General features: G+C 62.9%; 3 protein-coding genes across 4 annotated transcripts in view; all 3 read left to right on the top strand.

Annotated features, from left to right (window-relative positions):
- Positions 1 to 13,315, top strand: part of PLEKHM2 (pleckstrin homology and RUN domain containing M2) — a 35,673-nt gene extending 22,358 nt beyond the window's left edge. Inside the window, exons 6-20 of one of the 2 annotated variants that reach the window (XM_047083275.1) lie at positions 419 to 605; positions 1,913 to 1,972; positions 5,120 to 5,348; positions 6,432 to 7,274; positions 7,538 to 7,607; positions 7,707 to 7,797; positions 8,119 to 8,183; positions 8,569 to 8,657; positions 9,269 to 9,401; positions 9,639 to 9,829; positions 10,274 to 10,339; positions 11,031 to 11,190; positions 11,540 to 11,719; positions 11,802 to 11,918; positions 12,237 to 13,315. In XM_047083275.1, coding sequence (XP_046939231.1) covers positions 419 to 605; positions 1,913 to 1,972; positions 5,120 to 5,348; positions 6,432 to 7,274; positions 7,538 to 7,607; positions 7,707 to 7,797; positions 8,119 to 8,183; positions 8,569 to 8,657; positions 9,269 to 9,401; positions 9,639 to 9,829; positions 10,274 to 10,339; positions 11,031 to 11,190; positions 11,540 to 11,719; positions 11,802 to 11,918; positions 12,237 to 12,371 — 2,616 coding nt within the window. In that variant the 3' untranslated portion in view covers positions 12,372 to 13,315. The remainder of the gene's footprint in view (positions 1 to 418; positions 606 to 1,912; positions 1,973 to 5,119; positions 5,349 to 6,431; positions 7,275 to 7,537; positions 7,608 to 7,706; positions 7,798 to 8,118; positions 8,184 to 8,568; positions 8,658 to 9,268; positions 9,402 to 9,638; positions 9,830 to 10,273; positions 10,340 to 11,030; positions 11,191 to 11,539; positions 11,720 to 11,801; positions 11,919 to 12,236) is intronic. The other variant, XM_047083276.1, reaches the window with a different exon arrangement.
- A 1,139-nt stretch (positions 13,316 to 14,454) lies between these two features.
- Positions 14,455 to 18,474, top strand: SLC25A34 (solute carrier family 25 member 34). The gene is made up of 5 exons (XM_047085009.1): positions 14,455 to 15,614; positions 16,168 to 16,233; positions 16,324 to 16,476; positions 16,881 to 17,015; positions 17,666 to 18,474. Exons 1-5 carry the CDS (start codon positions 15,195 to 15,197, stop codon positions 17,846 to 17,848), a joined length of 957 nt encoding a protein of 318 aa, XP_046940965.1. The 5' UTR covers positions 14,455 to 15,194; the 3' UTR covers positions 17,849 to 18,474.
- A 1,392-nt stretch (positions 18,475 to 19,866) lies between these two features.
- Positions 19,867 to 23,548, top strand: TMEM82 (transmembrane protein 82). The gene is made up of 6 exons (XM_047083021.1): positions 19,867 to 19,954; positions 20,108 to 20,180; positions 20,356 to 20,530; positions 21,406 to 21,823; positions 23,011 to 23,198; positions 23,453 to 23,548. The coding sequence occupies exons 1-6, from the start codon at positions 19,867 to 19,869 to the stop codon at positions 23,546 to 23,548; spliced, it is 1,038 nt and encodes a 345-aa protein (XP_046938977.1).
- Positions 23,549 to 23,940: the final 392 nt, after the last annotated feature.

Below are 23,940 nucleotides of genomic sequence, written 5' to 3'. Positions count from 1 at the left end.
ACGCTGGCCCAGGAGGGGCTGAGGAGGGCCCAAAGCGGCTCTGGACTTGGCTCATCAGCGGGCAGCTGCCCTGTCCCAGTCCAGTCACCCCGCCAGGCCCCCGCACCAGCAGCACAGGCTGCCTGCTGAAAAGCAGGCGAAACTGGAGGAAACGGGAGCGACTCTCATAGTCGCAGAGGTCAAGGAGGGGTCGACAGGCAGAGTAGGGTTCTGTCATCTCCGTTGGCCTCGAGTCCATCGCTGTATGAGCCACAGCCATTCTCATCGCTCCTTTTAGCGGCTAATTTCTGAATTTAGAGCCTTAGGCCCACTGCTCTCCCAAAGGAAAACCAGCACCGGAGGCCTGGCGGGGGCAGGTCTGCGCACGGCCGCCCAAGGCCTCCCGCAGCCAAGCCTGCCCTCTGCACTCTCGTCTCAGGATGCCCCTTACTTGGACTTGGCCCCCTACATGCCTGACTACTACAAACCTCAGTACCTGCTGGACTTCGAAGACCGCCTCCCCAGCTCCGTGCAAGGTTCGGACAGCCTGTCCCTCAACTCCTTCAACTCCGTCACCTCCACCAACCTGGAGTGGGATGACAGCGCCATTGCCCCATCCAGCGAGGGTAAGCGCCCCGGGCGGCCGGGAGCCACGCCTCTGCGGTGACACTGCTGGTGCCTGGCTGGCTGGTGTCTTTCCGGGCTCCTTGCGGTCCGATGGGGGAGATTTGAAGTTCGACAGGGCCCATCATTTCCCAGATCTTCGTTTTCTCAGTGTCTCCGCGGCGGCTAAAACACTGATTGTGGGCACAAAAAGCCAGCGTGAGATCATGGGAATGTCAGACTCTTTTCCAGAAGGCCAGTGCCACACGCCTGGGGCGGTTTTCTACGTGAGGAGGGATTAGCTGCGTGACCCGGAAACTCTCCCTGCCATTGCAGGGGTGAGGGCCGCCTGCCTGGGGAGGTCGCGCTGCCCTGGTTCTAGGCAGACAGAGGCGGAGCAACCCCTGGATGGAGACGAGAGAGCCAGACGGGTCCGAAGTTCAGGGAAACTTGACCCGGGGGTCCGAAGTTCAGGGAAACTTGACCCCCGTTTCTCAGGAGCCCCTCCCGCACTTGCTAGCATGTTAGGGCTGATGGGCCCCCACTGCACCTGAGACTGGAAAAGACTGTCGTCACGTCTGTAGGTTGCTTTGTTTTCTTGATCCAACAACTTACTGGAACAGCCCAGTTTCTTTCAAACCTCAGACCCCCTGTGTTCGTTTGTAAAACTGGCCGTTCCTCCAACCTTCGTCCCGTGTGGGAAACCAGAGCTCTTCCTTGGCTGCACCTGCCTCAGCTCCAGGGAAGGGGACCCCGAGCACAAGTTCAGCCCCTAGAACTGCATTAGCATTGAGGTCCTGGCCCTCTTCCTCCGTGTCTGCTTGTGCAATGAGCCGAGGGCCCATGAGGGCAATACTTTCAGACTTGTCATTCGCACGACTCCTTGTACAAGCAGAAGGCGGCAGCGCAGTGTCCTTGGGTGGCGCTCACGGGCTGCCTCGGAGAAGCCAGGGGCCAGGCCCCGAGGGAGCAGCTGGGCCGTCCACGGCGGACGTGTCCCCTCGAGCCCACCTGCCACCCGCTGCTCGGTTCAGAGGGAAGAAAGGCAGGGGATAGAAAAGAAGGTTAGGTACGGGGGAGCCCACGTCCCAGAACCAGGTGCTGGGGTTGGAAAGGATTGTCCCCAGAGGTCTTTCTAGCTGCTCAGAGCTTCTGGGCCAGTGTCCGAGCTGAGAAGCATAAAAGTTCCCCAAAGCTGTTCGATGAAAGGTAGAAAATGTAGCTTTTTCCTCTCTCATTTTCTCCCCGTGTCGCCCACCCCGTTGCCCCCGCCCTCCCTTTCCTGCCACTGCCCGTTTCTAATCTTCGGTTTTGTCCCTCGTTTTTATAGATTATGATTTTGGAGATGTGTTTCCAGCAGTGCCGTCTGTACCCAGCACAGACTGGGAAGGTGGGACAGAGTCCGCTGTCACCCTCTTTTCCCGTTTCGCTACGTTTCCATGCCAAGCTTGCTGCATGATTCGAAATCAGCTCATTATTTGTAATAACGTCAGTGATCATAATAAAGCCAAGTTTGGTCTTCTGATAGATGGAATTCTGCAGGAGGAGAACTTGACCTAGGCAAATCCCATCTCGTAGCGCAGGACTCCCGCCTTCACGCGGTGGCCGCATGGGGTCGCCAAGCGATCTCCCGTCCCGATTCCCTTGCCGGTCCGGTCGAAGCGCCGGCTGTGCGCAGGGGACTGCCACCTCGCGGGGGTGCCAGTGGCCCGACCCAGAGAGCGGGGACTTGTTCTGGAAAGCGTGCGTTGAACCTGTGGACCGTAAGCTCCTTCAGGTCAGATGTGCTCCTGGGTCAGAAGCATCGAGCAGGAAAGGCAGAGGACTCGATTCCTCCAGTCCGTTCTTGACGGCCTCCTCTCTGGCATGGTTGAAAGAGACTGAGGACCGAATGAGCGAAATTGCCCAGGCACTGCTGAAACTTCCCACAGGGAGATACTCTCTGAAGTTTTAAGGCAGATTAAGAGAGAATCTGCCTGCCCTCCCACCTGTCCACTAAGCGGCAACGACACTTGGGCGTTCTCTTGCCCGTGACTCCGCTTTCTGGGCTTCCGAAAGTCCATAGAGCTCCACCCCACGTTCTCACGATTACTCAAGGCACGTTTCTGAGAGGGTTAATGCTTCCTCTAGATCTGAGGCCATAGCTACCCCCGCTCCCTCCTTGTTAAAGAACCACTCGCCCTGTGGGCCCCTTCCGCCAGGGGCTGGCCCGGGCGGGGGTGTTGGCTGCTCATCCTGGGCAGGAGGCAGAGGTGTGCGTCTCTCTCCGCTGCTCCAGAGCCGGCCCCTTTGCTATTAGTGCCGTGATCTCTGAGTAACGCATGACGGATGATCTTTTCCCAAGTAACGTGAGCATGAAGTAGCTTAGTTTGAGGGAAATAAGATACGGCATGAGGGAAAATTAATTAGGTCATCTGGCTGTGAGTGTAGCACTGAAGAGTGCCACGGGGTAGTTAGTTAAGATCATCCCGAAATCCAGAATTCCATCATAACATCATTTACCCTCTCAACCTCTCTTCTTGCAGTGCACATGCTGGGCATTGGTGTTTTTTTTTTTTTTTTCCCTCTCTCCCTCTGATTCTAACCACTAACCCCCTCCCCCGACCCAGCTCCTCGCTGCCTGTTGCAGTCACTTGACAAGCAGGGCCTGACCTTCCTCCGCAGCCCTTGAGAGCTCCCTGTGGCCTGAGAGCTAACAGCCCCGGTGGCACTGCTTGCTCGGGCGGGGCCGGGCTGGGCTCCGGGGGGCCGGGTGACCTTAATCCGCCCCCCCACCCCACCCCGTGACCTCCTGAGTTCCCGAGGTTCCTCTGGCAGCTCACCTGGGAAGCTTTGCCTCCTTCCACCTGGAGGGGAGCAGGATTCGGGGGCGGCTCCAAACTCTGGGCCCTGGAGTGGGGGTCGGGGCGGCCTTCCATGGTCCTCAGCTCACTTCCAGAACTGGTGGGCCCCCCCAGCGTCCAGCCCTGACACCCAGCACGTCCCGTGGCCTGCTCACTCGCCCCTCAGCTGCTCCCACAGACAGCCGCAGGTCTCTGGGGGCTGGAGCAAGAATGTCTGGCCTTGCGGGATCCTTCTTTGAGACCAAAGGGCGAGGTTTGCTGCACCTGAGAACGAAGGCTCTGGGGTCCCGGGACACGAGCAGCAAATCTCGTGTGTTGCTAGTGTTTTTCTGGCAGGGCTGGCGATTGCTCTCGGCCCCGCTTTTGTCCTCCCGTGAAGAGACGCTGTACTTTTTAAAAAACTGGCTGATGTGCTGCATCAGCAGACAGCTGCCCAGCGGTTTCCAAGACCCACTAGGCAGCCGACAGCAGGTCGGGCCCTTCCAGACGAGGCTGAGGACGGGAAGCGTGTTTACTGTGTCTCCTCTGGGCAGATAATGGCCAACGAGACGTGTGTAAGCTGGCAAATGGGGCGTGAACGTCCCCTGTCCCGTGCCATTAGCTGTCACCCAGCCTCTTCCGCCGGTTGGGCCTCAGTCCTCTGCTGGGGCAGCTCCCATCTGCCGCCAGATAAGTGCCCCGTGTGCTTTAGGCACGCCCGTTCCAGTACCTGGGGTGGATGGTTGGGGGCAGGGGGAGCCGTTAAACCAGCCCCTCTCTGGAGAGTCAGCCTCCCTCCCCTCCCCGCCTTCTCCCCAGGGTGGAGCCAAGGGTCAGGGTGACCCACCCAGAAAGGACCAGTAGGCAAGCTGAGTGAAACTGAGTTCCCAGCTCTCACCTTCAAGGGGCGCCTGGTCCTGCCCCCCCTTCCCCTCACCCCCCGCCCCAGGAGTGAGCGGATAGGATGTCAGGGAGAGAAGCGGCCACCGAAGAGCCCATGAGGCAGCTGTTGGGGGGCAGCCACTCGGCACACCTTTCTTCTCCCCTTGGCATCTCCTCATTGCCCTGATCTGGCCTCGCATCCTGCCTCCTGTGCTCTGGGTCTGTCTTCTGCCCTTCCCCCACGCTCCTCACTCTCTGGGCTCCCTGTCCTGCCCTCAGCCCCTGCCCCGACTCTGCACCCCTCATTTTCTCTGATTCCCAGTCTCTCCCTCTATTCTCTCTGCCATTGTTGCGTTTTATCTGCCTCCGGGGGGGGGCACCCTTCAGAGGACTTTGGGTATCTCAGCCCTGCCGGTGGCGTTTGGTGCTGAAGGGGCTCCCCAGTGCCCCTCTGGCACTCTCCATCGGAAGGCTCTGAGGTTAACCTGAGAGGTCTGTGGCTCATTTCCTCTTGAGGCATCGAGGTCACTGTCCTAAGGGGCTTCAGCCTGGAGGCTGTTTAACCTCAGGGCTCTTAACTCGCGCTCGGCCAGATTGCTACGAGCTCTTGAGGGTTCCCAGTGCAGGTGGTGGTGGTGTCCCTCCAAGTCGCTCTTCAAGCCCAGGTCCCTGGTCCTGTTGCTCTGGGGCTTCAAATCTTAAAGCAGGGCCACCCCGGTCGGATTTCCCTGGGAGGAACTCACCCACCTCCCTCATGGGATAAGGCATGCCTTGGGGGCCCGGGGGCCCCAGATGCTGTCTGACAGGCTGTCTCCTGTTTCCCGTTCTCCCAGATGGAGACCTCACAGACACTGTCAGCGGGCCCCGCTCTACCGCCTCGGACCCGACCAGCAGCAAGGCTTCCACCAAGAGTCCCACCCAGCGCCACAACCCTTTCAGTGAGGACCAGGCAGAGACCGTGTCCTCCTCCGACACCACCCCTGTGCACACCATGTCCCAGGAGAAGGGGGAATCCCGCACTCTTGACCTGCCAGACGCCTGCACGGAGCTGGAGGTCATCAGGTCGGTGGGGAGGGGCCCTGAGAGCAGTTGGATGAGCATATCCTGACGTCCATGCTGTGCACTCCTAGTGTCACGTTGTCCGTGCAGACTGGGACCACACGCACCCCCTGGGGGGGCTCATGGGCATCTGCCTGGAGACTGAGTGGTTCTCCCGCAGTTCTTTGAGCAAGAAGAAACAGAGGGCCCGAGCCCGGAAGACAGTGTGGCACAGGCCATGACCGGAGCCACGCCTGGGTGGGGGGCATTTGTCAGGTTCATCCAGGGCCACAAAGTCCCTTCAGACTGGAATTCTTCCCCAGGGGGTCCTTGGGTGTCGCTGTACAGTTTCTGAGGTCTGTACCGATTGTAGTTCAGCATGGCTCCTTGAAAGAAAAGGGTCTCCATCCATCGCCAGGGGCCTACCTAGAAGGGAGGAAGTGCTGACGGATTGGGCTCCCGACTGCCCCTGGCTCCCGCCCTGAGGCTTTCAGCCCTGGGTGAGAAGATGTGTGTGTCCTACCCCCGGGGCTTGCCGGCCTTGCTCCCCAGTGACTGGAGTCAGGGGTCCCCCTCTGCAGGGTGGTTCGAGTCCTGAGTGGCTTCATGGGTTCAGACCTGGGGTCGCCTTGCCACGCCCGTCCCAGCCAATTTGCAACCAAGGGGTTTGAGCCCGAAAGAGTTTAAGTCCACTTTTGGTTGAATTATCCACAGTGACACCTAGTGGGAAGTGAGGTCCGCCCAGGGTCCACCAGCCACATCCTAAGGGGAGGGCTGAAGGGAGGCGCCATCGCTCCAACCGACCGTGGCCTGTTTTGTCCCCCCAGAACACAGCTAGCTCATTTGTGTCATCGGCTAGAATCCGTGGGACCTGCTCAGGGGTTCCTCTGGTCCCTGTCTCTGCCAACAGCAGGGGGTCCCTCAGGGCCTGAGCTGCTCTGTGCCCCTGGCCTAGGGCCTCCCAGCCAGCACTGCCCAGGACCATGGAAGCTTGGCTGTGCCCTCAGAGGTCACACGCCCAGAATCACCTCTTTTGACCCAGCCCACCTAATTCCCCAGCTCAGTGGCGCCCAGATGGTAAATCTCTCCCCATCGCTACCGTCCCAGGGTCACCAAGAAGAAGAAAACCGGCAAGAAGAAGAAGACCAGATCGGATGAGGAAGCTAGCCCGCTTCACCCCTCCTCCAGCCAGGACAGCTGTGCCAGGCGGGGCGATGGTGACAGCCTCGTCAGCAGCCCAGGCCTTGGGCGGGCCTCACCGGACGCTACCTTCACTTCCCCCCAGGAGGAGGGAGAGGGGCCCAGCGGCACAGCTGAGAGCAGCGAGCTCCCGGAGCCGGGCCAGATGGGTCTGCTCATCCCCGAAATGAAGGACACCTCCATGGAGCGCTTGGGGCAGCCCCTGAGTAAGGTCATTGACCAGCTCAACGGGCAGCTGGACCCCAGCGCCTGGCGCTCCCACATCCAGTCCCCAGACCAGTCCTTTCGGACCGGCTCTCCCGGGGATGCCCCGGAGAAGCCGCCATTTTGCGACTTTAGTGAGGGGCTTCCAGCCCCAATGGACTTCTACCGCTTTACCGTCGAGAGTCCAAGCGCTCTTACATCAAGTGGCAGCAACCATGACCCTGCAGGGCCTGGCCAACCGCTGCATGTTCCTGGTGGCCCTGCGACTGCTGGCCAAGAAGAGGGAGGAGGAAGAAGAGAGGGACAGGCACCTGGGCCCCTAGAGGACACCCCGGGGGAAGCCCGGGAGCCAGAGACCCGGGGACTGGAGACGCAGTTGCCCCCTGCGGGTGACGGACCTGTGCCCGAAGCAGAGCCCGGGACCCACGAGGCTCTCTGCCAGCTCAAGCGAGACCAGCCCAGCCCGTGTCTGAGCAGCGCTGAGGACTCGGGGGTGGATGAGGGGCAGGGGAGCCCTTCTGAGATGACCCACTCGGCAGAGTTCAGGTGAGCAGGGCTCTCGGTGCGGCTGCCGTGAGACGCCCCCGGCCTGCAAAGCAGGGGACAGTGGGCGTCGTCCTCCCAACGAACCAAGCAGAACCCCCGGAGGAACTAGCCTGGGCTGGCGGCTGGGACGGGGCGCACGTCTCCCCTCCCTCGCTCTGGCTCTTGGTCAGGAGCAGAGCCGCGACAACGGTGCCGCCGCGTGCCTGTGTCCCCTCCCACCCCCCTCCTGGCCTTCACCCTCCCCACGCTTGTCCCTCTCACAGGGTAGACAACAATCACTTACTCCTGCTGATGATCCACGTGTTTCGAGAAAACGAAGAGCAGCTCTTCAAAGTAAGTCCCGGGAGCTCAGGGGCCAGGGGCAAAAGCGCGCTGGCCCGGGCCGGGGGCGGGAGCCGGGGTGCCTGACCGTCCCCTGTCTCGGCCCCTCAGATGATCCGGATGAGCACCGGGCACATGGAGGGCACCCTGCAGCTGCTGTACGTGCTGCTCACAGACTGCTATGTCTACCTGCTCCGGAAAGGTGCCCGCCGCCCCCGGGCTAGGCCAGGGCAGCTGCTGAGAGCGGGTCGAGGACGACACTGACCACCCTCCCTCCCTCTGTGCCCCCCGCCCCTGGCTCTCGGCTGCCTGGCGTGTGGTGGCGAAAACACTCCGCTCCGCCCCAAGACGAGCCCGGGGGCCTGCCCGCCACGAGCACCCCGTGTCACTGTCCTAGTCTGTCATCTCAGGTCGCAGGACAAGGACGGGTCCTCGCCGAGAGAGGGGCCAGTCTTAGAAAAGGGGGCAGGGGGAGGGAAAAGAGGCCACTGAGAGTTACAGGCATTGGGGTCTCCTCTCTCAGGGGCCGCGGAGAAGCCATACCTGGTGGAAGAGGCAGTTTCTTACAATGAACTTGACTATGTGTCGGTGAGTGCAGGATCTGCGGTTGGCATAGGCCAACTGCATAGGACGGGGCTCCTCTGGCCACCCACCTCGGGAGCTCAGAGCGAGGCACGTCCCTGCCTCGACCCCTCCGCCCCCAGGGCTGGGCGTCAGCTCCTCTCCCGGGGGCTTCACCACAGGATGCTGGGGATGAGAACCGAGTCTGAGGACGCCTTTGTCCACCGTATTTCTGACCATCCCTCCCCTCCCTGACTCACGCCCTGGGTCCCAGGCCTCTGGGGCTTTACCTTGTGGCGATGCCAGGGTCTGCCTCCTCCCTCCCCAGCCGGCCCTCTGTCTGGCCGTGGCTGCCTCTTCCGCCAGGCAGCGGCCAAGCCCCTTGTGCATGTGAGGGTATCGTTTCTGGCAGGTGGGCCTCGACCAGCAGACGGTGAAGCTGGTGTGCACCAACCGCAGGAAGCAGTTTCTGCTGGACACGGCTGACGTGGCCCTGGCTGAGTGAGTGACGCTCCCCGCCCCCCCGGCCAATCCCCCAACTCCCCGTCCCTGTAGGACTGGAGGTCCTGGCCTGGTCTCCCCACCCTTGGGGCAGGAGGGGGAGAAGTGGGACACAAACCAGTGCGGAGCAGATGTGTTCCCTCCGGCACCTGCAGGGAAAGGTACACACACACTGACTGGCTCCGTCGTCAGTTCAGGTGACCTCAGACCCTGCGTGGCCTGCGGAGAGGAAGGGGGCTGGTGTGAGTCACCCGCCAGGAAGGACACCCGAGCCCCACTGCTGGCCCTTGTGCTTTCATACAGAAAGTACACATGATAAGATCGGATGGTGATGGGCACCCGGGTCCCACCCGTTCTGCGGCATCCCCTCACCTGGTCCTGCCTCACCGTCAGACCCCAGGCACCTCGGCCACGGGGAACGGTTAGGCCTCTTCCAGGTCACAGCTGATGGCAACCGACCGGTGCATCATCGCCCCGCCTGCTGCCCTGAGCTCTGCTTCCGGCCGGGTCCCTCCCCAAAGTTCCTGGGACCCCTCCAGGCCAGGATCCCGTCCAGTTGAAGGGTGGAGGTCCCCCAGGCCTCTGACAGCAAACCCCACTCCCTTGTATAGGTTCTTCTTGGCTTCTTTGAAGTCTGCCATGATCAAAGGCTGCCGGGAGCCACCTTACCCCAGCATCCTGACTGATGCCACCATGGAGAAGCTGGCACTGGCCAAATTCGTGGCCCAGGAATCTAAGTGTGAGGTAGAGCCGGGAGTGCAGGGGAGGTATGGTGGTGTTAGGGGCCAGGCGACGCAAAAGGACGTCTTTAGGACCTCTCCATCACCCACCTGGGAGGGGCTCTCCTACCCTCGGGTCCCGTCCCCCACCCCACTTGGGGCACGGCCTTGCTTTCTCAGCGGCCATTCCTGGTGCTGGGCTGCTGGTGAGCCCGACCCAGACCTCACCGCTCTGTCTGCTGCCCCCTCCCCCCCCCCCCAGGCCACCGCTGTCACCGTGCGCTTCTACGGGCTTGTGCACTGGGAGGACCCCCTGGATGAGTCCCTGGGTCCAGTGCCCTGCCACTGCTCACCCCCTGAGGGCGCCATCACCAAAGAAGGCATGCTGCATTACAAGGCGGGCACCTCCTACTTGGGCAAAGAGCACTGGAAGACTTGCTTCGTGGTCCTCAGGTGGGGGCTCCCACAGCTCTGGCCCCGGGCTCGACCTGGGGCTTGTTGGGCCCTCAGCAGGGGTCTCCCTTGGGCCGGCCACCGGGGAGAGAAGCCCACGGGGGCATCTTTCCACCCCCACAAGGGTTTTGGAGCAGACCCCCTCCGGGCTGCGAGAGCTTCTGTGTAAAGCGGCCGTCTCTGGGGCCCGAGGATCCTGGGGCACATCAGGTGGGGGTCCGGGCAGGGCTGCGGCCAAGGTTTTCGCCATCCCCAGGTCTGCTGAGGGGACAGCACGCCCTCCCGAGCCTCTGCAGTTCTCTCTTCACCTTCCCTTCCACAGAGGGCAGGCCCCTTGGCCTCTGGGGCTTAAGGCCCCAGTTGCAGGCCCCCCCGGGATCTGGGCCCCACCTGGCCTTCGGTTCTTGGGACGGGCCTCACCCCTGCCATGTTGTGCCCCTACAGCAACGGGATCCTCTACCAGTATCCTGACCGCACAGATGTCACCCCTCTGCTCTCTGTGAACATGGGGTGAGTGTCCTAGCGATGGGGGGCTGGGCAGGCGTGAGGCCTGGCGGTGCTGCCCGCAGGTGGCGGCTCTGGCCGAGCCTGGGACCCGGGGCTCCTGTTCTCCCTGGCTCGATCTGACACCCACCCCCTTGTGTCAATCAGTTCGGCCTGCCCCCACTCAGCCCCACCCCATCCAGCAGCCCTGACCGCTGCCCTGGGGTCTGCTGAGCCCTGAGGCTATAGGACCCCAAGCAAGGGGAGGCTGGGCATCGTCCTGTCAGGGGAGCAAGAGGAACTCCTTGCCAGGAGGGTCTGTCCGGGCAGGGGAGGCGGTCCCCCTCCCGGGAAGCTCCTGACCTGATGGAAGATGGACGCACAGGTGCTTGGAGAAAACCTGGGGCCCACAGAGGCAACGGGAATGAATGTGCCCTGATGCCAAGAGGGCCAGAGCTAAGAGCGGATTCTCACCCCTTGCCTGGCCAGGTTGAGATTTCTAGAAGGATCTTGGCAATTCTGGCAGTTCCCCTTGCAGAAGTTGTCACTCGGAAAGGGCCGGGCCCGCCTGGCAGCTTTAAGTCTCTCCTGAGAGCCGAAGGGGTCCATAGCACCTTCCGGTGGCCTCCAGCCCCCAGGACCGCGGGTGCAGGCGCACCCGTGTCCGACGCCACCCCTGCCTCCTTGCTCCCCTTTCACCCCTCCTCCTCTGGCCCAGGGGGGAGCAGTGCGGTGGCTGTCGGAGAGCCAACACCACGGATCGGCCCCACGCCTTCCAGGTCATCCTCGCCGACCGGCCCTGCCTGGAGCTGAGCGCGGACAGCGAGGCCGAGATGGCCGGCTGGATGCAGCAGCTCTGCCAGGCCGTGTCCAAAGGGGTGAGCGCCTCCGGCCTGCGCCGCTCGTCTGGCCTCCCGACCCCGTCCAGCCCCCTCCGGTGTCCCTTCCCCAGACGCACACACGCTCCCAGAGAGGCCCATGAGGACGAAGACGGGGACCTCCAGGGGACAGCCCAGGAGCGGGTCCTCGGGCTCAGGGCCGCCTGTGGGCCGGACACTCCCACTGTCACCCCTGTCCCCACCTCCACTTCCGACTTGGGTGGAGCCCGCCTGACCTCTGGAGCAGGGGGAGCCCAAGGGCTGGCTGGGCCCCTGGAGGGGGCAGGTCTGGTGCCACCGACCCCCGGAGAGCTCCAGCTTGCCTCTCCCCTCTGCCGATGCCCTTCAGGTCATCCCCCAGGGGGTGACCCCCAGCCCCTGCATCCCCTGCTGCCTGGTGATTACCGATGACCGCCTCTTCACCTGCCACGAGGACTGCCAGACCAGCTTCTTCCGCTCCCTGGGCACAGCCAGGCTGGCCGACATCAGTGCCGTCTCCACGGAACCCGGCAAGGAGTACTGTGTCCTGGTGAGCTGGGCCCGGGGGCAGTGGAGGCAGGCCCTGCGGAAGGAGGGCCGCGTCTGCTCACCTGGGGACCCGCCCTCCCCAGGAGTTTTCCCAGGACAGCCAGCAGGCTCTGCCCCCCTGGGTCATCTACCTGAGCTGCACATCTGAACTGGACCGATTCCTGTCTGCGCTGAGCTCCGGGTGGAAAACCATCTACCAGGTACCAAGCCACCCGGGGCCCCGAGGAGTGGAGCCGCTGCCCCGGGGAGAGGAGTCCTTCCTGTGTGGCACAGAGGCAGGAGGCAGGGGCCCGGGGACGGCGCTGTACCAGCAGCTCTGGGACAGCCCGGAACATTTAGGACCAAAAGGGCAAGACTCCGCCCTCCAGCACATCTGAGGCCACAGCCAGAAGCAGAACCTGGGACACGCTGCCCCTTCTTGGTCCCGTGGTGCCGAGGGTCTCCAGGGCTCCCGTGGCGCCCCGGGAGAGCGGGGTCCTGGGCCGAAGCCCTCACAGACCCCCTCTGCCCCCGCACAGGTGGACCTCCCCCACAAGGCCACCCAGGAAGCCTCCAGCAAGAAGTTCGAGGATGCCCTGAGCCTCATCCACAGCGCCTGGCAGCGGAGCGACAGCCTGTGTCGGGGCAGAGCCTCCCGGGACCCCTGGTGCTGAGGCGGAGCTGGCCGGCACCCCCCCCACCCCCCGCGGGCCAAGAAAGGCGAGCGGAGCAGCACACGCAGTGGCCCGCTGGGGCACCATGCCGCTTGGGGCCTGGCTTCCACCCCTGTTCCACAGCCCACTCCCACCCTGGGGGACAGAACCACCGACCGGGGCCTGAGACGGGGTCTCTCCCCTCCCAGGGATCCAGAATGGGTGCTCCGCACACCCCTGGGCATCCTGCCTGGCCAGTGGTGCCCGGAGAGTGCTGCTGGGGCGGAGGGTCTGAGCCCTATGGGCTCTGTGTACGCGGCACATCCGGATGTATCTGCGTCTCTTCAGGACGGCAGTGAGAATAGTATCAGCTTTGAGGGGAGCGGAAGGACCGAGAAGGCAGCAGTCCCCTCTTCCTCTCCCGAGTGAGAGGTCTGGGCGGAGACCCGGCCATCCTTGTTCATTTTTGAACGTTCAGCCGGCTGTGCAGGGAGGCCGGGCACTAAGGTCTCGGTGCATGTTTCCTCCTCGCTATCTCCGGCCCCCGGCACACTGCTGCCTGCCTCGCCAGGGCCCACAGCCGCGGGCAGGGGCAGGGGCCGGGCCGGCCCTCCCTGGCTGCCCAGCGGCCCCGCATGTCCACGGCCCCCTGCCCCTGTCTCTCCCCAAACCGCAGCGGCTGGAGGACCCGGGAGGACCCAGGAGGACCCAGGAGGACCCAGGAGGCAGGCTGTTTCCGTTTGCAGGGAGCAAAGGGGAGGGAGGAGGGCCTAGAGAGGAATGGAGCCCACCAGCCTGGCGTCCCCGTGGGTGCCTCCTGACCATCCCCTGCTTGGCTGGATCCGGGCCCTTCTGGAGAGTTTTATCAAGGGCCCGCCGGGGGAAGGGGTCAGATGGCCTGGGTTTTGTTTGTTCTTTTCTTTTTTTTTTTTTTTTTAAATAAAATAGACACGTTATATTGCCAAGACTTGTCACTGGCCCTTTATGACCAGGATGGAGGAGGGGCATCTCCAGCCCCCCCTGAAGCCCCTTGGCCATTCATTCTTCATTCATTCCATAATTCTCTGCCATCAGCTGCTCTGTGCTGACACCGAGAACCGGTCGCCTGCTGCCCCCCCATGGAACTCTCTGGAGCTCAGGCCCTGAGGGTTTCTTGGCCTGACCTTTGCTCTCTGTTGTATTTCCTGCAGTGGCCAGGGGAGCGACAGCTACCCCTCCAGTCCCGGGACTTGTCTCTGCGGCCAGCCTTCCCAGCCTCCCCAGCTCTGGGGGCGAGTGCCGGCCATGTGGGATAAACCCGAGAGTGCCCAAGCTGTCCCCAGACCGCTGGGCGCAGGCCAGAGGGTGCCAAGCCTGCCAGGCCCAGGCCGGGGGTTGGGGGAAGTGATCTGGGGCCCCGAAGCCCTCAGCGCTGCCTCTTCCAGGGCTTCATACCTGGGGGGAAAGGAGCGGGAGCTGGGAAAGGTGGGCGTGGAGGCCTAGAGGTGGGCTTGCAGGCAGGGTGGCTCGGCCTCTGGTTCTGTTTGGACCTTGGCTGATGTGGGGTGGCCGTGGCGGGAGAGAACTGCCTGAGGGCAGAGGCCAAGGTGGAGGCCAGGCCGAGCAGCCTAGCGCCTGACAGCCATTCCCAGGGGTGTGAAGTCCCTTCTCACAAAGGGCCACGTATGGGCGCCTGGGTGGCTCAGTCAGTTAAGCATCCGACTCTTGATTTCGGCTCAGGTCACGATCTCAAGGTACAGTAGTGGGCTAGGTGTGGAGCCTGCCTAAGATTCATTCTCTCTCTCTTTCTCTCTCTCTGAAAAAAAGCAAAAAAAAAAACCCAAAAAACAAAGACAAAGGGCCATTTCTATACCAGGGCCTCTCCAGAAACCTATAGTCCAGAAGAGGTTCCCACCAGGAGGAGGGACAGGACTAGGGGGCAAGTCTTCATAGGGTGAATGACCAAAGCTACAGGCCACTCCTTGAGACACAGCGGCCCCAGGGCCCTGGAGTCTTGGAAGGCAAAGGATGGGGAGGAAAAAGCCAGAGCGGGGGACGGGGCAGTGGGGGGGGGGTGCATCTTCTGGGTGGAGCCCTGTGCCAGGCATGTTCTCCACACACCTCTGAAGTAGGTGCTGATATCCCCGTTTTAGAAACAGACCGTCGCTAAGAGAGAGAAAGTGACTTGCCCAGAGTCACACATGGTAGCAGAGCCCGGGGTTCAAAAGCAGTTCCACAGGGCTCGAGAAGCCCTTCTCCACCTCTGCTCTCAGTGGGACCATAGACTGTGGGAGCCAGACTGGAAGACTGAGGCCCGGAACGGAGAAGCCACAAGGACGGTGGCAGGGTGGTTGTGGGCAGTCAGTGCGTTGCCTGGGCACGGTTTCAGGAGCCTCCCCGGGCAGCTGCTCTATGCCCAGGGCTCCGAGCTGCAGCAGGACTGGCTAAACCAGAGGCGGGGCAGGGGCACCAGCCCTTCGCCCCAGCACCACAGGGAGGGCAGGAGGGTGAGAAAAACAGGAGGAGGTGTCTCAGCTGATTGACACCTTCTCCCCGCCCCCAATCTCCCTCCTGCCCCAGGTGACCTTTTCCCCAGATCCCAGGGTCCAGGCCCACCCCTGCGGGGAGGTGTGGAGAACAGAGACAGCTGGGATTGGTCAGAGCCAGCAGGGGCGTGTCCCGGGCTCCAACAGCCCCAGCGGCCGAGCAGAGCAGGTGGACTCCCAGGATAGACCAGGGGCCACCCGGCCTGTCTGACCTGGACGTCTGCCCTCCAGACATGGCCCCAGGCCCCCTTGATCCCCAGCCGGGCGGCCCTGCGGGGGTGCAGACAGCGTAAGCTCCGCCACCCCAGGGCCTGTGCCCATGTCCCTGCCCGGGGCGCAACGGGCCTCAGGAACAGAGGCCAGGGAGACGGTTGCCCCCGCTGTGGACCTGGTGCTAGGCGCCTCGGCCTGTTGCCTGGCCTGTGTCTTCACTAACCCCCTAGAGGTGGTGAAGACGCGGCTGCAGCTGCAGGGGGAGCTGCGGGCCCCGGGCACCTACCCGCGGCCCTACAGGGGCTTTTTTGCCTCGGTGGCCGCGGTGATCCGTGCAGATGGGCTGTGTGGCCTGCAGAAGGGGCTGGCCGCCGGCCTCCTTTACCAGGGCCTCATGAATGGCGTCCGCTTCTACTGCTACAGCCTGGCGTGCCAGGCTGGCCTCACCCAACAGCCTGGTGGCACCGTGGTCGCAGGCGCCGTGGCTGGGGCACTGGGAGCCTTCGTGGGGAGCCCTGCTTACTTGGTGAGTGCCTTTTCTCCATCCTCCATCACCCCGTGACCCAGCTCGCCCGGGGACTCTGGAGCCTCCCAGGCTGGCCCTGCGGACCGACCTGGACGGCTGGGTGGGGCCTGCTGGGCGGGGAACATCCCTGCCCGGGATTGGAATCTGCCCCTTGGCTCAAAGCCCCAGAGCCGGGTCCTGATCCTCATCCTCCTGGGGTCCCTGCCCCACCAGGCCTGAGCCAGAGGAGGGGGCAGAGGGTGGCAGGACGGCCACCCATCTTCCCGTGCAGCCTGTGCGAGTGAAAAATAAGCGAGGCCCCCGCGTCCCCGGCTGGATGTTGTATCGTCGTCATCCCGCTTAGTCCTCAGAACAGCTTGTCAGTCGTGAGCGGACGGGCCTGGAGGGGGTTAAGTAACTTGCTCCGGTCACACCGGGATGCAGACCCAGGCTAACTTCAGAGCCTCGCCCCCGACCCTATCCCACACGCCCCCTCAGCTGTGGGGGTGGGCTCGTGGCGCTCTGGATGTCGTGGCGCGCTCGTCCAGGCCCTCTCTCACGTCTGCTGTCACAGGTCAAAACACAGCTGCAGGCCCAGACGGTGGCCGCGATGGCTGTGGGGCACCAGCACCATCACCAGGTAGGAACCGTCACTCCCCAGAGCTCCCTGGGCCGGATGGGCTCCTGGGCCGGCAGGGGCTGCCCATGACGCGGCGTCTTCTCCCCGCAGAGTGTTCTGGGGGCCTTAGAGACCATCTGGCGGCAGCAAGGCCTGGCAGGACTATGGCGGGGCGTGGGTGGGGCCGTGCCCAGGGTCATGGTCGGCTCCGCGGCCCAGCTGGCCACCTTTGCCTCTGCCAAGGCCTGGGTGCAGAAACAACAGGTGAGGAGCCAGGGACACCTGTGCCTGCCCACCCACAGACACCCCAAAGTAAGGGCTGCCTGCCTCCTTTCTCCCCCTCTGGGCCCTCATCACTCCCTAACATCTCCAGCTGGACCCCCACCTAGGGAAGCCAACGGGGAGGTGACAGACAGGGCCCCTGAAGACAGCTGAGGACCCTGGCTCTGCCCTTAGGGTCATGTCCCCGGCCCTTGTGCCCAGCAGGAGTGGGGGCCAGCAGTGAGCCCTGTAGCTGTGACGGAGCTGGGGTGGGAGGTGGCTGGAGGCGCCCGGTCTGTTCCCCTTCCCCTAGGTCTCCCAGCCCCCACACGCTGGGAGGGGAGGGTGGGTACCCTGCGGGTGGGGGGAGGGCACCTGCAGGCGTCAGAACCTGTACCACCCCACAGTGGCTCCCGGAGGACAGCTGGCTGGTGGCTTTGGCTGGAGGCATGATCAGTAGCGTCGCCGTGGCCGCAGTCATGACCCCCTTTGACGTGGTCAGCACGCGGCTATACAATCAGCCCGTGGACGGAACTGGCAAAGTGAGCAGGGGCTGGTGCGGGGGGTGGGGGGCCAGTGGGAAGCTGGAGAGCACCCTCCAACACTCACACACACACACACACACACACACAGCCAGAGACACGCAGACACGTGACGTTCATGCAGACGCATCGATTTGCCTTGCTTGCTGAGCACCTATGTCCCAGGCACGGGCTAAGCATTTTCACCTCTGGGTTTTATTCCATCCTCACAATCACCTCCATCTTCCTGATGAGGAAACTGACGCTCAGAGAGATCTGGTGACTTGTGTGTGCGGTCGCCCGGCTGATACGTGGAGGAGCCCGAATCAGAATCCAGGCCTGACCCCACGGCCTCACGCACACGGGCCCTCGCATACACCGGTGCAGGCTGCGCTCAGCACAGAGGTGCCCTCCACAGGCCGAGTGAGGGCTGAAATCCACCTGTGTGCCACTAGCCAAAGTTCAGCCCCCAGGCATGGGGCTGTGGCTGCCTGGACCAAGAGGCTTCTTACATTTCACAGCCTACAGGGCCACCTTTCTAGAATTTGCCCAGCTCGGGGAGAGTCTCTCTACTGATGTGCCACAGTAGCCCCCACACACAGACACCCTTGGTTGGGCCAGCCAGGGCGCCACGTTCCCTGTAGTGACATCTGCCCCGTGTCTGTCCCCAGGGCCAGCTGTATGGTGGCCTCGCCGACTGCCTGGTGAAGATCTGGCGGCAGGAGGGCCCCCTGGCACTCTACAAGGGTCTGGGCCCAGCCTACCTGCGCCTGGGCCCCCACACGATCCTCAGTATGCTCTTCTGGGATGAGCTCCGGAAACTGGCTGGGCGGGGCCTGCACCAGGGCACCTAGGGGGCACCCCTCACCCCCATTTCCCGACACAGCCTGGCACTCGGCAGGAAGCAATGGCCCGCTCCAGCTGGGAATGGCCGGCTCAGAGCAGACCACTGGCCTAGACCCTGCCACAGGTCGGAGGAGAGTGTGGACAGCGCTGGTCCCCGCCCCCAGACCCACGGCCCCCCCTCAGGCCAGAGCATTTGTTCTGGATGGCCAGCCACTTTGTTCTCCAGCAAATTCTCTTCCCCCTCTGTACTGGGTTACCTTATCCCAGAGCCTTACTCATTATGATAATCGCTGCTCCGGGGCATGGCCATCACCTTGAGCTGGGCCGCTTACATGCATCAGCTTGCTTAGTCCTCAAACAGCGTGAGACAGTAAAACCCTCTTTTACCAAGAGGAAGCTGAGAACTCAGAAAAGAGAAGTGCTTTGACCAAAGCCACACAGCTCTGAAGTGGCGGAAAGAGGACTGAAAGTTAGCTCTGCCCGGCGCAGGCTGGTGTCCCTGGCAACAGCCAGGACCGTGAGGGCTGGAGGGCCCCCGACAGTCACTGTGAGGCACCACGAGGCCATAGTGGACCTCCGACAAGATGGTTTAAACAACAGATATTGTCTCACAGCTTGGAGGCTGGAAGTCAGAGATCCAGGCATCAGCGGGGTTGGTTTCTTCTGAGGCCTCTCTCTCTCTCTCTCTCTCTCTCTCTCTCTCTCTCTCTCTCTCTCTCCTCTCTCTCCCCTCCCTCTCTCACCCCCTGGCATGTGGACGGCCATCTTCCCCCGTGTCCTCACGCGGTCTTCCTTCTGTGTCTGTGTCCTAATCTCTTCTTATAAGGCCCCCAGTCGTGTTGGATTAGCACCGACCCTAATGTCCTCATTTTAACTTAATTACCTCTTTAGGGACCCCATCTCCAATTACAGTCACATATAGGGGGTTAGAACTTCAATATATGAATGTGGGGGGGGGGGACATAATGCAGCCTACAACACCAACTAGAAGCTTTTACTGAGGGCTTCCTAGGTGCCCAGCACTGTGAGCGTCCAGACAAATCCTCATGACCGTTCTGAAAGGGGTCTCTGGCCATGCCCATTCTTCAGATGAGGAGGCTAAGGCCCAGGGCGGGGAGGGGACTGGCTCAACGTGAGTAGCAGAGCTAGGTGTCCCCACTCTGGGCCCTTTCCCCAGGCTGCAGCCACACTCCTCCCAGTGAGTGTGTTCCTAAGGCCCACGCTGACCTTTGTGCTTCAGAGAATGACACCGAGTCCCTGGAAGGGATAGGACTGGCCCCAGCCCAAGCAGAGCCTAAACCACCTACCCTGCCATCCCCCATGTCTGCTGTTCCCCGGGGGTACCCCACCACACACTCCAAACCAATAAAGTTTTCTATTTTGTTTACTTCCACGACTCCCTTCTGCTGAAGCCTCGGTCTCCCCCACCCGTGACACCACCCCCCACCCCTTGGCTCTCTCCTCGGTCTGGGGAAGGAGGATCCGGATTTGCCGCACCCTCGGCGGCTTCCAACCCAACCGAGGCCTGCCACCTAGTGGACACGGGGAGGATCGTCGAGGCAGGCTGCCCAGTGGCGGAAGGAGAGGGGGGGGCCCAGAACTGTATCTCAACCTCAGGTTGTGGGGGGTACGGACCACCTTCCAGAACTGGGGCTGAGGGGGCAGAGCCCAGATGCAAGGCTGTGGGGGGCAACAGATAAGGCCTGGGGCTTCAGGAAGGCCCTGTGGGGCAAGGCCTAAGGTAGGGTGAGGAAAACGGGCACCCAACTTGAGCAGAGACAGAGGCCAGAGATCAGTGCTGGTTTCATGCCGCCCAAAGGCGGAGCCCCCGGACAGCAGTAGGCTCCCGAGGCCAGTAACCCTGGGGCCCTGAAGGTATCCCTGCCTCCCCTCCCCTCCCCTTCCCTCCCTTGAGCTTCTGATCCCTCCCTGCCCCTCCCCTCCCTCCACTGACACCTTTGCCCCGTGACTTTGGTCTCTCTGGAGCAGACCTGGCCAGAGGCGGGGGCTGATCCCGGCAGCGGCCATGTTCTCCCTGCCATCCCTGCCCTCCTGGCTCCCCGGCCTCCCCTCCCTCCAGTGGGGCTCCAGCCTCCTAGACTCTGTCCTGCAAGGTGAGAGCCACCTCCCTGTCCCGTGCAGCCCCGCCCCCTCCGGCAGCTCTGGGCAGCTGCAGGGTGGACCCCCCCCCGCCCCCGCCCCCCACCACGTGGGTCTCCCACCACCTCTAACCCTCCAAACCGCCTGCCTTCCCTCCTGCCCCTCAGGCCTCATCGGGGCCAGCGGAGTCTCCGTCCTGAACAGCCTCCTGAAGGTCTACTTCTTTGTGAACTGTGCCAAGTGAGTGCCTGCCAACCCAGCCCACTCCTGGGCCCCCGAGCTGTCTCCGGCCTGTGAGGGCAGGGCCGGAGGGAAGGGAACCCTATCCCCAGTGAGCACGTCTGGGGGCACGGGGACCACTGCCCAGGCCGAGGCTGGTGGTTCTGGCCCTGCCCACGTCCATTCTGCCCCACAGCAACCCTGAGCGGCGGCTGGAAAAGCACCGGCTGCAGGCCCCGTGGGCCTCGCTGGAGACCGTGCACCTGGCAGGGCTGGCCCTGATCCTGACCGTCGTGGGGGCCCGGGTGGCCGCCCTGGTGGTGCTTGAGTTCTCCCTCCGGGCTATCTCCACACTGCTCTCCCTGGGCAAGGTAAGGCTCCCTGAGGTGGGGGGGGGGGTGTCATTACCCGAACCCGGGCCCTGATTTTCACCCCAGACCCCCTGTCTCCTCACCACCTCCTTTCTGTAAGACCGAGACCGGAGGGTGCAGATTGCCCCCCTGGGGTTGTGATCGCCAGTGCAGTCCCAGCTCCTAGCGAGCTCCTGGACACCGAGCTCCCCGTGTGCCAGGCTCCGTGCCGGATCCTCTGAGTGCGTATCATCTCACGTATCCACACAGTCAGAGGCGGGTAGAGCTTCGCTGTGATCTCCATTTCACGGACGGGGAAACTAAGGCTCGGAGACGGTAACTGGCTTGTCGCAGGTCAACAACCAGAAAGAAGCGGAGTCAGGCTCTGAACCCAGGTCTTCAAGGCTCTGAGCCACAAACCCTCAGCAAGCACATGGGGCCCAAGGAACAGTCGTGACTGAAATTAAGCAGCAAGAAATGATCCCAGTAGGTAGGGCTTGACCTTGAAGGCAATATCCCTGCTTTTTTTTTTTTAAGCTTATTTATTTTGAGAGAGATAGACAGAGAGAGAGAGAGAGAGAGAGAGAGAGAGAGAGAGAGAATCCCAAGCAGGCTCCATGCTGTCAGTGCAGATCCCAATGCGGGCCTCAATCTCACGAACCATGAGATCATGACCTGAGCCGAAATCAAGAGTCAGACGCTTAACTGACGGAGCCACCCGGGCACCCCAGGGAATGTTCCTTCTTTGGGAACGATCCCCAAGGTTCCTTCCGGCTCCAGATTCCTACAGAATGGAGCCTCTGCACCTTCACAGCCCCTTGCCCCCCCCCCTCAGGTGAGAGGCAGCCTGAGCCCCCAGCATCGCGGCCCCCTTTCTCCCCCCCTCCCCCGCCCAGGGCTCCCAGGGCACCGAGAGGCTGCGGCTGCACCTGCTGTGCCAGTACGCGCTGGGCTGCGGGCTGACCTGCGGCCTGAGCTTCCTGCAGGAGGACGCCCCGCACCGCACCCTGAACCTGCTGCTGGGCCTCTGGCTGGCCACGCTGCTTCGCACGGGCGCCAGGCGCCTCTGCCGCCACATCTACCAGCTCTACGAACTGCACAGCAGCCAGCAGTACTGCGGGGTCTGCCTGGGCCTGCTGGCCGGCGCTCATGCCCTCCCCCGGCTGCTGGCCCGCGCCCTGGCCGTGGCCTTTGCCGTGGGTGACCTGGCAGCCGTGGCCCTTATCAACCGGGACTTCCTGACCACGTCAGACGCCGTGCGTTTCTGGACGCCGCTCGTCATCTGCTACACGCTGCTCGTCATCTACATGCAGGGTAAGGGCCACAGGCGGGGTCCTGGGCGGCCGCTGATTCACTGGGCGTTCACGTCCCACTGTCCGACCGGGGCACAGCATTGTGCTAGGCCCCGGGGAGGCCGACAACAGTTAGACCACACCCCTGCCATCCCAGGGCGCCCAGTCTAGTGACAGAAGCCATATGGGGCGGCTCACTGATGGGTGTGGCATGCGCTGGGAGCCCCAAGGAGATGGAGCTTGAACTGGGTTCTGAAGGATAGTAGGAGGGTTCGGGTGGGGAAGGGGGGCGGGGAAGAGATCCTGGCAGAGGGAACCCCGCAGGCCGAAGCCCAGAGGTGAGAGAAGGTGGGGCCCTGTGGAACGACTGAAAAAGTGGAGTATGGCTGTCACCCCAAGGGAATGGGGAGGGGTTGAGACTGGCCAGGCTGATGGGGGGGCCTGATGGAGAGCCCTCATCAACCCAGTGCAGGCGGTCTGATGAGAAGCCCCTGCACGGCTTTCAGCAGCGGAGAGCGACCTGGCCAGATGTGGGCTATGGGAAGAACCGCCTGGCTGCAGGGCGGAGACGGGGTCGAGGTGGTGGGACAGGGAAGGGCAGTCAGGCAGAAAGCAGCGGGTGCAAAGGCCCTGAGGTGGGAGTGAGTCTGGCATGCTGGGGAGTAGTAAGGAATGGGAGCGAGCCAGAGATGAAACGAGGACACGGCTCAGATCAGGCAGGACGTCCCGTTCCTGTGTTTAGAAGGTCACTAGCTGCCGAGTGGACATGGAGTAGACACTTGACCCACAAGGTCAAGAACAGAAGCCGGGAGCTGGGACTGGGTGGGGCAGCGGGAGTGGGGAGGTGGGTTCGGGTGGGGCTCTGCTTAGCAGAAAGAGTCCCCGGGGCTTCCCGACCGATTAGAGGTGACAGTGGAGGCAGGACGGCGCCTGCAGCTTGGAGCTGGCGTGCCCCCCCTCCCTCCCCTGACTGCAGGCAGAGCGCAGCAGCGGGCAGGCTCGGGGGTAGACAGGCCTGGTTAGGAAGAAGTGCCTGGTGCCAGCCCGGTGCTCAGAGAGTGGGGGTGAGGGAGGAGGGAGGCAGGGGGCTGCAAGGGGAGGGGAAGGCTCACACTGAGGAAGGTCGGGGGCAGCCGGGAGTCCAGGCCCCGTCCCAGGCCGGACCTCAGGTAGGGCGGGCAGGTGGTGACAGTTGCCCTGCCCCCCCAGAGGAGCAGCGGCAGAACCCCGGCCTGCAGAGCCAGGTCCAGACGGTGCTGGTGCGCATGGGCGGCCTCTTCGTGCTGCTGCTGACCGTGGGCAGCTGGCTGGACCTCCTGGGTGTCCTTATGTCCCTGCTGGGCGAGCTCTGGTGCCTGACGAGCGTCCGTACCCTGCTGGACCTTTGCCAGATACAGGTGGGCGCTTCACCGCGTGGGTCCCCCAGACACGGAAGCCCCGCTCCAGACAGCGCGAGGAGCCTCCACAGGCCCGAGTTCAAGAAGGGCTGGGGTGACCTCTCTCGGGGTGGGGGCAGAAGGAGCTGAAATCCCCTCTTTCACCTGGTGTTAAGCTTTGACCCCTGCGTGGGAAGCAGGGCCTGAAGCTCCCCCACCAGAGGATGGGGGAGCTGAGTTGTGTCCTTCTTCTTTTCCTCCCCACCTTCCCCCAGGAGTTTCCATCCCAGAGGCCTTCAGTGTCAGCTCCAAGGCAGCCCCCGCCCCAGCCCTCAGCACCTGGCCAGCCCCAGGGGACAGCCCCCTCCTGACCTGCCTTAGCAAGGACTTGGGAGTCTGTCTGGGCCCACCCAGGCTCATCTGGAGGTCTTGACCCCAGGACTGCCAGCCCTGCCCCCCACTTGGAGTTCAAGGTGGGCACTGGGGCTCTTGGGAGGGAGAAGAGGGCTCGGGGCTAGAGCTCTCAGAAGGGGGCACTTGGAGGCCACTGAGCGAACCCCCTATTTTTCTCAGGACAGAGAACGGATGCAGCGCCCTCAAACCTGCCTTCCCGGTGGGGGGGTTGGGGGAATGGGGGAGAATTGCGTTCTCAGAATGGCTTCTCCTTTACTGGCCTCCCTCGCCCTCTCCATGAACAACAATAAAGATGATTTTCTCAACCTGCGTTAGAATCATGAACACACAGAGAGGGAAAGAGGCTTTT

This window comes from Lynx rufus, unplaced genomic scaffold, assembly GCF_022079265.1.
Source record: "Lynx rufus isolate CCGP_SWC_20201006 ecotype Redwood Valley unplaced genomic scaffold, mLynRuf1.p SCAF_2, whole genome shotgun sequence".
Taxonomy (NCBI): Eukaryota; Metazoa; Chordata; class Mammalia; order Carnivora; family Felidae; genus Lynx; species Lynx rufus.
This window is presented reverse-complemented; position numbering and strand designations above follow the sequence as displayed.

Coding starts and splice junctions, on each gene's coding strand:
- SLC25A34 (XM_047085009.1), top strand. CDS start 15,195: ATGTCCCTGCCCGGGGCGCAACGGGCCTCAGGAACAGAGGCCAGGGAG. Junction 16,477..16,880: donor CCTGGGTGCAGAAACAACAG/GTGAGGAGCCAG, acceptor ACCACCCCACAG/TGGCTCCCGGAGGACAGCTG. Junction 17,016..17,665: donor CCGTGGACGGAACTGGCAAA/GTGAGCAGGGGC, acceptor GTCTGTCCCCAG/GGCCAGCTGTATGGTGGCCT.
- TMEM82 (XM_047083021.1), top strand. CDS start 19,867: ATGTTCTCCCTGCCATCCCTGCCCTCCTGGCTCCCCGGCCTCCCCTCC. Junction 20,181..20,355: donor TTCTTTGTGAACTGTGCCAA/GTGAGTGCCTGC, acceptor TCTGCCCCACAG/CAACCCTGAGCGGCGGCTGG. Junction 21,824..23,010: donor GCTCGTCATCTACATGCAGG/GTAAGGGCCACA, acceptor CTGCCCCCCCAG/AGGAGCAGCGGCAGAACCCC.